The 14,536-nt window shown below is 36.4% G+C and overlaps 1 protein-coding gene across 1 annotated transcript in view; it reads left to right on the top strand.

Annotated features, from left to right (window-relative positions):
* DISC1 (DISC1 scaffold protein) overlaps window positions 1-14,536 on the top strand; it is a 531,299-nt gene that overhangs the window by 499,330 nt on the left and 17,433 nt on the right. The window contains 1 exon segment of the mRNA XM_043999680.1: window positions 10,245-10,362. Within this exon segment, the coding sequence (XP_043855615.1) occupies window positions 10,245-10,362 (118 nt within the window).

Raw genomic sequence — 14,536 nt, 5'->3', positions numbered from 1 at the left:
GTAAGTCTCCAGCAGGTGTCGTCATTCCAATCGTTACACCCAAGCTCTCTAGTGTTTTTATCAGGAATGGGTGCTGTATTTTGTCAAAAGCTTTCTCTGCATCTATTGAGATAATCATATGATTCGGGTTAGTTTTCTTATTGATGTGGTTGATTATGTTAATAGTTTTCCTAATGTTGAACCAGCCCTGCATGCCTGGTATAAATCCCACCTGGTCATAGTGTATTATCCTGGTGATCACTTGATGTAATCTCCTTGCTAATATTTTGTTTAGGATTTTAGCATCAATATTCATTAGGGAAATTGGTCTATAATTTTCTTTCTCTGTTTTGGCTCTGCCTGGTTTTTGTATCAACACCATATTTGTGTCATAAAAGGAATTTGGTAGAACTCCTTCTTCACCTATCTTCCCAAATAATTTGTATAGTATTGGAATTAATTGCTTTTTAAATGTTTGGTAGAATTCACTACTAAACCCATCTGGCTCCAGAGATTTTTTTCTTAGGGAGTTCATTAATGGCTTGTTCAATTTCTTTCTCTAATATTGGCTTATTTAAGGATTTTATTTCCTCTTCAGTTAACCTGGGCAGTTTGTATTTTTGTAAATATTTATCCATTTCATTTAGATTGTCAAATTTATTGGCATACAGTTGGGCAAAATAATTCCTAATTATTGCTTTAATTTCCAGTTCATTGGTGGTAAAATCACCCCTTTCATTGTTTATACTGGTAATTTGTTTTTCTTCTTTCTTTTTTTTTTAAATCAAATTAACCAATGGTTTATCTATTGTTTTTTTTTTCATAAAACCATCTCTTTGTTTTATTGATTAATTCTATAGTTTTCTCACTTCCAATTTTGTTAATTTCTCCTTTAATTTTCAGGATTTCTAATTTAGTATTTAGTTGGGGATGTTAAATTGTTCTTTTTCTAGCTTTTTTAGTTGAATGCCCAATTCATTGATCTCATCTTTCTCTTTTTTATTGATGTAAGCATTTAGAGATATAAAATTTCCCCTAAGCACTGCTTTGGCTGCATCCCATAGATTTTGGAATGTTGTCTCATGATTGTCATTCTCTTGGATGAAGTTATTGATTGTTTCTGATTTGTTGTGTGCCCCATTCTTTCTTTAGAATGAAATAATTTAGTTTCCAATTGATTTTCAGTCTACCTTTTCATGGCTCTTTATTACATGTAATTTTTTTTTTTTGGTGAGGCAATTGGGGTTAAGTGACTTGCCCAGGGTCACACCTAGTAAGTGTTAAGTGTCTGAGGCTGGATTTGAACTCAGGTCCTCCTGACTCCAGGGCCAGTGCTCTATCCATTGTGCCACCTAGCTGCCCCATTACATGTAATTTTTATTGCATCATAATCTGAGAAGGATGCATTTACTATTTCTGCCTTTCTATATTTGACTATGAGGTTTTTGTGCCCTAATACATGGTCAGTTGTTGAATATGTGCCATGTACTGCTGGGAAAAAGCTATATTCCTTTCTATCCCCATTCAATTTTCTCCAGACATCTATAATATCTAACTTTTCTAACATTCTATTCACCTCTTAAACTTTTTATTTATTTTTTGGCTAGATTTATTTAATTCTGAGAGGGGAAGATTCAGATCCCCCACTAGTATAGTTTTGCTGTCTATTTCCTCTTGTAATTCATTTAACTTCTCCTCTAAGAATTTGGATGCTATACCATTTGGCACATACATGTTTAGTATTGATATTACTTTATTATCTATAGTACCTTTTAGCAAGATGTAGTTTCCTTCCTTCTCTCTTTTAATTAGATCTATTTTTGCTTTTGCTTTGTCTGAGATAAGAATTGCTACCCCTCCTTTTTTGACTTCAGCTGAAGCATAATATGTTCTGCTCCAACCTTTTACCTTTGCTCTGTGTGTATTTATCTGCTTCAAATATATTTCTTGTAAACAGTATATTGTAGGATTCTAGTTTTTAACCCGCTCTGCTATTTGCTTCAGTTTTATGGCCGTGTTCATCCCATTCACACTCACAGTTATTATTACTGTCTATTCCTCTCCATTCTATTTACTCCCTTTGTACTTTCCCCCCTTCTTTCACCCTATTCCTCCTCACCAACATTTTGCTTCTTACCCCTACCTCCCCCAATCTGCCCTCCCTTCTATCAGTACCCCCGTTTTCCCCTAACCCTTTTACTTTCCTAAAGAATAAGCTAACTTTCTTTATCCAAATGAACATATGTTATTCCCTCTTTGAATCAAATCTAGTGAGAATAAGGTTAAAACAATGTTCACCCCTCCCTTCTTTCCCTCTATTGTAATACCTTTTTTGCACCTCTTCATATGATGTAGCTAAGTCATTCATGATTCTTCATCAAACAATATTTCTGTTACTGTATACAATGTTTTTCAGGTTCTGTTCACTTCACTATGCATCAGTTCATATAAGTCTTTATAGGTTTTTCTGAAGTCATCCTGCTTGTCATTTCATATAGCACAATAATACCCCATTACAGTCATATACCACAGATTGTTTAGCCCTTCTTCTTCTTCCTCTTCTTTGTCCTTTTCCTCTTCCTTTTCTTCCTCTTCCTCCTCTTCTTCTTCACATTATTAAAATTATTAACATTGTTATTTATCTTTGTGGCTAGGAGGCTTGACCATTAAGTGACTTGCCCAGGGTCACATGGCTAGTAAGTGTTAAGTGTCTGAGGCCAGATTTGAACTCAGGTATCCCTGACTCCAGGGCCGGTGCTCTATCCATTGTGCCATCTTGCTGCCCCTAAAGCTAACATTTCTAGTACAATATTAAATAATAGAAGTGATAATGGATATCCATGTTTCACTCCTGATCTTATTGGGAAGGCCTCTAACTTAGTGCATATACTGTTCCACAAAGTTTTCAGTCTAATTGCCTTTCAGAGTCCATGGTTGAATAGAAAGAACACTGGCTCTTTAGTCAGAAGACATGAGTTCTAATCCTAGCTCTGAAAATTCCTACCTATGTGACCTTGGGCAAGTCACTTAACTTCCCTGGGCTTGTTTCCTCATCTGTAAGATAACAGCATATTAGACTGAATTGTCTCTAAGATCTCTCTAGTCTACAAAACTATGATCCTATGATGTATCTCCTTCATTAAAACATCATACTGAGTTTTTACTGGGTAGATAATTCTTGATTCAGGGTATGCACATTTTAATTTTATTTATTTAATATTGGGGGGAGGCAATGAGGGTTAAGTGACTTGCCCAAGGTTGCACAGCTAGTAAGTGTCAAGTGTCTGAGGCCAGATTTGAACTCAGGTCCTCCTAAATCCAGGGCTGGTGCTTTATCTACTGCACCACCTAGCTACCCTGTGTGCATCTTAATTTTGCATAAGTGGTACTTAAATTTCTTTAATGAGCCTTTGTCTTGCTCAAAAAGTCTGCCATAATCTTGTTTACTGGTCCTTGCTAAATAATTTGTATTTCTTAGAAATTTGAATTATTTTCCCTTTGTCATTACAATCCGGTCTTCTTCCATATTGAGAATCCTGTGGATTCTATTTGTATATCAAAGATTCACCTTGCTAATTCTGCCAAGTTCTCTAAAGATTGCCTGCCTCTAATATCATGTCCAGGTTATTTTGTTTTCCTAAATTTTCTGGGAAGTCAGTAATCCTGAGATTTGTCTTGACCCATTTTCTTGTCTATTACTTGATGATGTGTGTTATATAATTCTTTGGATAATTCAATATTTTTTTCATATCGCCATTTTCTTAAGTTGTTCTTTGGTATCTATAATATTGTAATAAGCTGATTATTGATTATTCCTATGGGATTTTTTAAGGTTTTCCATTATATTCCCCATATTGGACATGTTGTTACTGTTTCCTCTCCATCTTTGTTTTTTTCTTTTAGCATTTTTAATTTGACTTTCTCATGCATTCCTTTTTACTTTCTTGAAGTTTTCTGTTTTTGAAGTTGGTCTTGTGATTTTCTTACTAGTGCTAATTATTTACTAATTTATTTAAATATTTGATTTGTTAATCAATTTAAATATTTGATTTGTTAATCAAGAAACAAGCATTTCTTAGATATTTGCTGAGTACCTGAACTCGGAATATAAATATGAAGAATGATACAATCCTTACTCTCAAGGACCTTACATTTGATGGAAGAGACAACAAGCAGATATATACATATATGCAAAATATATTTAGAGAGAAAAATAGACATAAATACAAAGTAATTCAATAGAAATTAATCTGGGAGGGAAGGCCCTAACAATGGCAGGGATCAGGAAAGGCTTCATGTAAAAAAGGTGTTACGTGAGCTACGTTACATCTTGAAGAGAAAGGGATTCTGTGAGGTAGAAGTGACGTGGAAATGCAGTCCAAGAATGAGGAACAGTAAGTGCAAGGGCACAGAAATGGAAGTTAGTATGCCATGTTGGTGGAAGAAATTGGCTTGGTTTGGCTGTACCACAAAGTGTGAGAGAGAGTAATGTGCACTGAGACTTTAAAGATAGTATGGAGCCAAGATATAAAGGACTTCAGAAGTTAAAAAGAGAAGTTTGTCATACTTTATCCATTTGAAGGTATCTCATAGGATAATCTCACATTGTTTCTTTTTCTATCTGTGTTGTGTATTTAATTCAGTTGCTTTCTGTAGTCTTTAAAAATTGTATTGTCATTACGCTAATTTTAATGAGTTGATTTTTATTTTTTTCTGGAGATGTTTTAGCCATTTTTCTGTACTATGGTATGGTTCTTTTCTTTTTAGCGGGTATATAAAGAACCTAGTTCCATTTGAAAATTTCATTCTCCCATATTCTTGACTAAAAAGTGCAGACTACTTTTATGGAGCTTAGTGGGAAAATGAAAGAAAAATAATTATATATATGTATATACATGTATGTGTATATTTATGTATGTATGTATTCACACATATGTAGCTTTTACCCATCAAAGCAAACTACCCTTAAGAGTCAATGTATATGTTTATTTTGGTATGTGAACTAGGATGGGGAAGTAAATACAAGCTTAAACTTATGGTTCCATGTAAATAATTTTTTCCCTCAAATAAGTAGTAAGGGTCTTGGGAAACTGGCATTTGAAACTGGTTTGGAGTTTTCATGAAGTAATTCTAATTTATATGAGGCTCCTTTGAGCAAAAAATATAGATGGTTTAGTATTTCTTTTTTATTTGTTTGGTTTAGATTTTTGTAACTTGTTCACTTTGAAATGCTTTCATTCTCTTGGGAACTCATTAGAATCATATTGTTTACTGACTTTAGTTAGGTGGCTCAGTGGATAGTGCATTGAACCTAAAGTCAGAAACATTAAAGTTCAAATCCATCTTTAGACAATGTCTAGGGGGCAGCTTGGTGGCACAGTGGATAAAGCACTGGCCCTGGATTCAGTAGTACCTGAGTTCAAATGCAGCCTCAGACACTTGACACTTACTAGCTGTGTGACCATGGGCAAGTCACTTAACCCCCCCTTGCCCTGCCAAAAAACAAACAAAAACAAAACAAAACCAAACAAAACAAAAAAGACAATGGCTAGTTTTATAACCTGGGCAAATCACTGAACCTTAGTGTTAGTTTCTTCAGATTTAAATTGAGGAAAACAATAATGGCACCTACCTCACAGAATTGTTGTAAGGGTCCAAAGAGAGAATAATTGCAATATGCCTGATACATAATAAGCTCTGTATAAATGTTTGTCCCCTGATCCTTCTACTCTTTCAAAAATATTTAGGTATATAACAAGTGTATTAAAAAAATTTTAGCAATTGGATTATCAATTTGTTCAGTCATCTTTCATAAGTTTGTAGACAAATGCTTTCTTAATCAATAAGATGATCTATTTCTTTCTCCCTCATTATTATTGAATATCTTAACACATGGCTCTTTTATTCCTAGCACAGGACTTCAGTAACCAAATTGCTCAGATATTTTCTATCATGCTATTGCTAATCTGCCCAAAATTCCTTCAAAGAGAATATTTACCTGTTTAAGGACTAAGTAATATTATTATTATTAAAACAAGTTTGGGTATTGGGCAGTGTTGAATGCATTTTGTTATCCTTGCTGAGTTTCTTTCTATCATCTAGTCAAGAGATTATTCTTTTTTTTTTTTTTTTTGGTGAGGCAATTGGGGTTAAGTGACTTGCCCAGAGTCACACAGATAATAAGTGTTAAGTGTCTGAGGTCGGATTTGAACTCAGGTCCTCCTGAATCTAGGGCCAGTGTTCTATCCACTGTGCTACCTAGCTGCCCCAAGAGATTATTCTTGACCTTGGAGGTACCTAAAAAGTTACCAGACACATTGGAAAGTAGAATTTGGCATGTTGAAGCTATAGGTTTGATGTTATATCAAGGCATAATTATAAATTTGTGATTAAAAATACCTCTTTTTAAATCATATGCCTTGGCCAGTGGAAACAAAGCACATGGCTTGGCCCTTGGAACTGTTTGTACATTATCAATCAAATTCATTTAGCATATATTAAGTACCTATTGTGTGCCAGGCACTGTGATAAACATCAAGGCCACAGAGAAACAACATCAGTTCCTGTCCCTAAGAATCTTACATGTTAATATAAAATTAGAGGAGAAGGGATTTGGGAGAGATGACATATATATAAAGGTAAGTATATGCAAAGTAAAATACAAGGTAATATCAATGGGAGGCCTTAGAGACTGGAGGTGAGCAGAGGCAACAGGAAATGCCTCATGAAACAGATGGTTTTTCAGCAGAATTTTGAAGGGAACTAGGGTTTCCAAGAGGTGTATTTGAAGAGGGAGCACATACCTTACATTGGGGATAACCAGTGAAAAGGCACAAAAACAGAGATGGAATATTATGTTTGTGTTTCAGCAAAACTAGGCAGAATTATTATCTTTCCTTCGATGGCTCCCAAATCCAGTCCTGCTCTCTATTTTGAACTCATGTACCACATTACCAAATGCTTGCTGGACATCTCCATTTGAATGTCTAAGTGGCATCTCAAACTCAACATTTCCAAAACAGAACTCATTGACTTTGCCTCTTCAGCTCCCCTGTTTCTGTCAAGGTCATCACCAACCTTCTAGTCTCCCAGATTTACTATTTCTGAGTCATTTACTCTTCCTCCTGTCCATCCTCAGGCCTTTGATTAAAAATCTTTAGTGACTCTTTGTTACCTTTAGGATAAAATGCAAAATCCTCAGCAGAGCTTTTTTTTAAGCTTTCATGTCTGACTCCTACTTAACTTTCTAGTGTCCTTTCATTCCCCCTCAGCCCAATTATCCAATTAGTTGTCAAGACTTTTCAATTCTACTTAATACCTAGCATTTAAACTCCACTCTATCTGCTGCTCCATCTAGCTGCCTACTTCTATGACATTTCTTGCACCTATCTTCTTCTACTCAGGTGGCCACTACCCTACTTCAAGCCCTTGTCACTCTTCTCTCAGGTTCCTCAGCTCCTAGGTCCTACTCCTTCACTTAATGACAGACAGACAGAGATATGGCCACATTCGTTTTGATTTCACAATCACACACAATTGTTCTACTTCCATAATCAATAATGATGAGATTTATCTTGGCCATAGTCGGTTATTATTCCATTTCTTCCTATATTCTCCTTCTTCCAAATTAATTCTATGCCCCCACTAGAAACTCCAGTCCTTCTCCCCTTCCCAGGCTATTATCCCTAGCTTCATTTTCCTTCCTCCCAAATCTTGTCCCTATGGTTAACCAGTTCATTGTTCCACTTTACTCTCAAATGCCTCTTCCCTTTGTCCTATTACCATTTCTTACTTGCCAAATCATAGTTCCAACTTGAATTCCTCCAACAATCCATTTCTTTTGATGTTACTCATGTATTGCAGCAGAAATTACACAACTATGCTAACTTGGTTGACTACAAGTTTATGTTACTGGATTTCAGCTGGGTCCTCACTTCAACAAGGCAATCCTTCTACATGTCTCTAATTGGTTTTCTATTAGATGTCTCTCAGAGGCTTTTCTCAACTTTCATCTCTCTTTAAGCCTTTGTACATCCTTCTCTCTCAGTAGAACACCTTACCTCATAGTTTATTGAGAAAATAGGGGTTATTTATCACAAGTTCTCTCTTCTCTGCTACCCTATATATCAAGCCCTTAGTGTTATCCACAACTCTTTCATTGTTTATTTCAGCTTTTAATGAGGAAGTGGTGCTTCTCCTCACTAAGGTTAACCATCCTACATGTACCCTTCACCCTATTCCCCTTCTTCCTCCTTAATTTTCATCTCTTCCTATCTACTGGTTCCTTACCTGCTACCTGTAAATACACACAGGTCTCTCCCATCCTTAAAAAATTCCTCATTATACTCTACTATTCATTCAAACTATTATTCTATCTCTTCTCCCATTTGTAGCCAAATTCCTGGAAAAATCTATTTTCATTGTCCCAATTCACTCTCTTCTCCCTCAGTTCCCAACCCCTTGCAAACTTTATTCCAACTTCAACACTGATACGAAATTATTTCTAGTTAGCAATGGTCTTTGAAATGCCAAATATCATGTCCTTTCCTCACTCTTCATCCTTTTGACCTCTCTGCAGCATTTTACTGCTGAATAGTATCAGCTCCTATGTATTTTCCTCTCTCTGTGTTTGTGATACTGTTCTCTTTTACTTTTTCTACTACCTGTCAAACTGTTCCTCAATCTCTGTTGCTGTCTCATTATCCTATCTTACTCTCCCTAACTGTATGTTTCAAGGTTCTGTCCAAGGTTCTCTTCTCTCTATATACTTTGTCTTGGTGACCTCATGTGCTCCCATGGATTTAATTATCATCTCGCTCTGAAGATGACTCCCAGACCTATAATCTATTTTCTCTTGAGCTCCAGTCCTTCATCATCAACTGTCTATAGGACATTCTGTATTGGATGCCCCAAAGACATGTCAAACGCAGTATATCCAAAGAAAAACTATATTTTACCTAAAATCTATCCTTCTTCCAAGCTTCCCTATCCCTCACATGGTTACCACCATCCTTCTAATCATGGATTTGCATCTTGGAATCATCCTCAACTTTTCACTCTTACCCCACATGTCTGATCAGTCATCAAGTCTTGTCAGTTCTCCTTCCACAATATCTACTGCAAGTCATTCCCTTTTTTCCTCTCACATAACCACCACTCTGCTTCAGGACTCCATCACTTCTCAGCTAGAGCCACATTTGTAATAGCTTTCTAATTAGTCTCCCTGCTTCATCTCTCACCCTCTGCTCCTTTCAGTCCATACTCCACAGAACATCCAATGTGATAGTCTTAAAGCATGGGTCTGATCATGTCACCAAATGGAAAATGAGACACAAATGCACAAAAGCATCTACATTTCTATATGCCACAATCAACAATACACCTAAACAGTCACTAAGAGAAATGTCCTTTATGAAAATGGTGAACTAAGGCAATTACTTAGAAATTAACTTATCAAGACATACAGGAGACCTATACAAAGCCACTTTCAAAATTTGACAGAAATGAAAGAAGAACTGAAGAAATGGAGGAATATACCCTGAATGGGTTTAGGTCAAGAATATTTATTGGGGGCAGCTAGGTAGTGCAGTGGATAAAGCACTGACCCTGGATTCTGGAGGACCTGAGTTCAGGTCCAGCCTCAGACATTTGACATTAGTTGTGTGACCCTCATTTAATCCTCTTTGTCCTCCCTCCAAAATATTAAAAATATCAAAAACTTCACAAACTAACTTACAGATTTCATAAAATGCCACATCAAAATACTAACAGGTTACTTCAAAGAATTTGGTAAAATATTGAAATACATATGGAAAAAATACCTGAACAAGAATATCAAGACTATGAAAAAGAATATGTGTTTAAGACTAGATGATCTCTAACTTTCTATTTAGTTCTGACATTCAATGAATTTATTAATTCTAGTGCCTTCCCCTATTGATTATCATCAATTTATCCTATATATAGCTTATTTATACATAGTTGTTTATATGTTGTCTTCCCCATTACACTGTGAATTCTTTGAAAGCAAGGACCTATTTTACCTGTTTTGGTATATTCAGCACTTAACCTAGAACATAATAGGCCCTTAATAGATGTTTATTGAGAGACTAACTGACTGAATATAAGATCCAGATGAGGTAGAAAAGTTGGTTATATTAGAAAGTCTCCCATAACATACCAGACAATGAAACATTTTCAGTAGGTGTTTCCCCCAGTGCAATAAATAATGAATAAGTGACCTTTCTCTTTTCTTGTTTTGACAGGAATCTTGCATTATTTCTCTAGAACTGGGAGAAAAATGTGAAGCCATAAGTGAAAAGTTATTGTATTTGGAAGATCAACTTCATGCCGCAATCTATAGCCGTGATGAAGGGCTTGTTCATATCCTTTTAATCTTGTATAGATTTACCACCTGCCAAAATCTAACTCCAGATTTGAAAAAAAAGAAAACAACTAAAATTGAATCATGATCAATGAGAAATACAGCAGATGGAAACAAGTAGATTTTTCTGTTATTTTCTATGGGAGGCACATCTAAGATCTTGGAAATCAATCACAGATCAATCATCGCATAAAATAAGTTTCCTCTTGTTCTGGGTGAGGAAATAATAGGAATTTGGAATTGCAAATTCTCCAGTGACTCAGAGGTCATTCTGTCCAACCCATACCTGAGATAGAATTCTACCTATTATCATTAGGATAGGTAGCCATCCATCTATTGCTTATATATCCACTGCTTGGTAACTTATTTCTTCTCCCTCTTTCCCTACCAACAAGACATTATATTCTACGTTGGCAAAATCCTAATTGTTATGAAAATTTATTTGTATTGAGTCAAAATCTATTTCTTAACAACTTATAGTTAATGGGAACAAGTGGAAAGTCCTACATATAGGCTAAACCGTTCAACTATATATGAATGAATGGGGAGAGTGCAAATACTTTTTTTGTGAAAAAGACATGGGGGTTGTAGTGGATTCCAAATTAAATGAATTAATAGTAAAACATGACAGGCTATATTAGGATCATGCTATATAAGGAAGACTTGGTGGAGTAGGTGAGAAGAAAGAGCACAGTAGCTCTTACCAAATATTTGAAGGGTTATCATGTGGAAGAGATCATAATAGTAATGACAGCAACATTATCTAATGTTTTAAGGTTTGCAAAGTGCTTCATATATGTTAAATATCAAAGATTTTATCCTCATAACAATCCGGAGAGGTAAGGAAAATGTTATTCCTATTTTATAAATGAGGAAACTGAGGCTAATAGGGGTTAGGAGATTTGCCCAAGATTAATCACATAGCTAGCAAATATCCGAGACTGGATCTGAATTCTCTTCCTGATTCCAAATCCATTTGTGTCCAATGAGCCATCAGTCTGATATTAGATTTCTTCTTTTTGGCCTTAGATGGAAAGAAAACTAAGGCTAATGGGATGTTATGGGAAGGCAGGTTTTGGCTTGATGTAAGAAAAACCTTTGTAGGGGCAGCTAGGTGGTGCAATGGATAAAGCACAGGCCCTGGATTCAGGAGTACCTGAGTTCAAATCCGGCCTCAGATACTTGACACTTACAAGCTGTGTGACCCTGGGCAAGTCACTTAACCCCCATAGCCCTGCAAAAAAAAAAAAGAAAAAGAAACAAAAAGAAACAAAAAGAAAAACCTCTGTAGCAACTGGATCTGTCCAAAGTGGAATGGAGTGCCTTAGGAGGTGGCATATTCCTCTTTACTGAAGGTTTTCAAATGGAATTCGGCTGGTTATTTTTCAGGCATGCTGACCAGAAGAGAAGGTATTCTGGCACAGATACAGATTGAACAAACGGATCTTGAGGTCCCTTCCTGAGTTTGTGTGATATTGGTCTTTCACTCTTCTGCTGTAGTAATTATTGTGGTCTCACACCTCATGTTTTTGTGTCAACTCTGCAACAAGAATTAGTTAATAGACTATAACCTCCTAGAGGGCAGGGGATGTCTCACTTTGTTTCATATTTGTATCTCCAGTTCCTGGCACATAGTAGGTACTTAATAAATGATTATGGATTAAGTGATGGAGAAAATATGTATTATCTTTTACATACTTCATTTTAATATTATAGCATTCTTGATTCTTTCTTGGAGTGCTATAAAAGCATTTGAGGCCTGGGAATTCTCTTTGCTGTCCTCTTCTTCTTCATCTTCATCCTCATCCTCATCATCACCCTAACTAGTATTTAAAGATTGCAAAGCACTTGATGCATGTTAATTGAGCCTCATAATCCTGTGAAGTAGGTGCTGTTATTATACCTATTTTGCAGATAAGAAAATGGAGGCTTGGAGATGTTTAATGACTTGCCTAGAGTCACACATTCAAATCCAGCCTCAGACATTTACTGGCTATGTGATCCTGGGCAAGTCACCTAACCACTATTAGCCTCAGTTTCTACATTTGTAAAATAGGAATACATTTTACTCCCCTCCCAGGATTGTCATGAGGATAAAATGATCAACATTTAACATAAGTGAATGAGGCAGGATTCAAACTCACATCTTCCTGACTCCAAGGCTAGCACTTGAGTGACTGTATCACCTTGACACATCCTTCGTGCCTCACACTGACAGATACTGGAGGATGAATCACTTCTTAGGACAAATGATTTACCCTCGCTTCCTTGCTAACCTTTAAATTAGAAAAAAAAGTGAAGTTAGGAGATGAAGGATGGTTGGAAATAAATTAGTTAAAAAATAAAAAGAAAATAAATTAGTTATCATTAAATAATGAAAACCAAAGAGCCAATGGATTTGGGGATACCTTTCATTATTGTTAATGCTTCTTTTGCATACCAAATTGAAAACTATATTGAGCTCATTTTGATGTCACCTTTGCAGCTGAATTGCTAAATTTTCCTTGCCTCCAACTTTAATAATAGTAATTAAGGCAATTAAAAATATTAAAATCACAATGATAATATTAAAAGAATTAAAATCGTTTCTATCCATTCTTAAGTGAGGCTGTGTCTAATGATGAGGCCTGACAGTATCATAAATGTATGCTCTGAATTGGTTTTCTTGGTCTGTGTGATATTCTTATATTCTAGTCCCTCAAGTATGGGCCCCAGCTAGCAGGACCTTGCTTCTAGTCAGTAGACTTTTGGCCTGGAATTTGTCTTGACATTTGGATGGGAGGCTTTTGTCTAAAACCTCTCTTCCAAGTAGAAGTAAACATCTATAACATTTGTTGTATCTCATTGGCTCCTACTAGGCAGCCCCTTTCTTAGAGATGGAGGATTGAATGCAGCCATCAAGAATGTGATAGAGCCCTAGTCTGAATCTGTGACAGGTATTATCATGCTCGTAGCCAGTGCTCATATGCCTTTTAATGGAAGCCTGTGCCTGCACTCTGGAGTAATCCAAGCCAGACTGAAAAGTAAGTGGCAAAGCAAGACCTTCACACTGATGCTACAGGAATGCAGCCATGCCCTGTAAGCTCCTACCTCCCTCCTTCAAAGGGTAAGAAATCAAGGTCATACAGAACAAATAGAGAATTTCTGAGAACACAAAAGATCATCAGACTGTTGCAGACAGACCGTGACAGGGCTCCCCAGGCCCTTACCTGGCCCTTTACTCTATCCATTCTCCCACCAACTGTGTGCAGTGGCTATGATCAGAGCTCAGCTGTTGGGATTGTCATTATATCAGTGCTGCTCGTCGGTCCTGATCCCCCCTAATACTCTCACCTATCAAACCCAGATGTGAGCAGAGCCATTGGAGTTCATCTGCTATACACAACCCCAGTAGAGTTCTGACCCCCACACCTGTTTCTAACAGAAAAAAAAAGCCTATGAACAGGTGTTTCTCCTTCCCCAAGACAATCCCTGACTGCTTTGAGAGAGAATGAATTTTTCACACCTTATCATTTTATATCCAGAAATCACTCCTATTGGTTGAAGTTATGATCCAGCCTAATATCTAAGGATTGTGTGATGTTGAAAATGAAGAAAGTTTTTCTTTGGACATACCACATAATAAGATGGCTCCTGCCTGTGATGGATTAGTGACAAGATTTACCTTTCCACTCAGTATCTCTGTGCCCCATTAGCGATTGCTGGTGGAGCAGGGAAAGCTACCATAAAATCTGCTGGGGTTGGCCCAGCCAAACATGTCTTTCAAAAAACTACTCACCATTTTCTGATCAGATGTTGGATCCATTTCAGAAGTCTATTACCTAGTTTGATGTTAGCTCTCGATAAATGGTAAATGACCATATTATTAAGCATATTCAGTACAATTCAGATTCTTCTGAGTTTTCCAGGAATTGGTTCAGCTTAGAATTAAGTTTTTCTTTTGAAACTTTACCTAAGAATTTGTGGCTAGCTCTCTTGCATATTGCATATAAAAAAGAGATAGACTGATAGCAAAACAAATCCAATGTGATTGGTTGAAATTGGAAGAAAAAAACAACATGTTGGCCTTTTAATTATTGGATTATTGACATTGGTCTATGTCAATAAGAATAAAGGCTCTTTGTTCACATATTCTCCTCTCCATCCCCATCCCCCATCCCCCAATGGATACTT

The sequence above is a fragment of the Dromiciops gliroides genome, chromosome 4 (assembly GCF_019393635.1).
Source record: "Dromiciops gliroides isolate mDroGli1 chromosome 4, mDroGli1.pri, whole genome shotgun sequence".
NCBI lineage: Eukaryota > Metazoa > Chordata > Mammalia > Microbiotheria > Microbiotheriidae > Dromiciops > Dromiciops gliroides.
The sequence above is the reverse complement of the archived record's forward strand: the minus strand, read 5'-3'. Positions and strand labels throughout refer to the sequence as shown.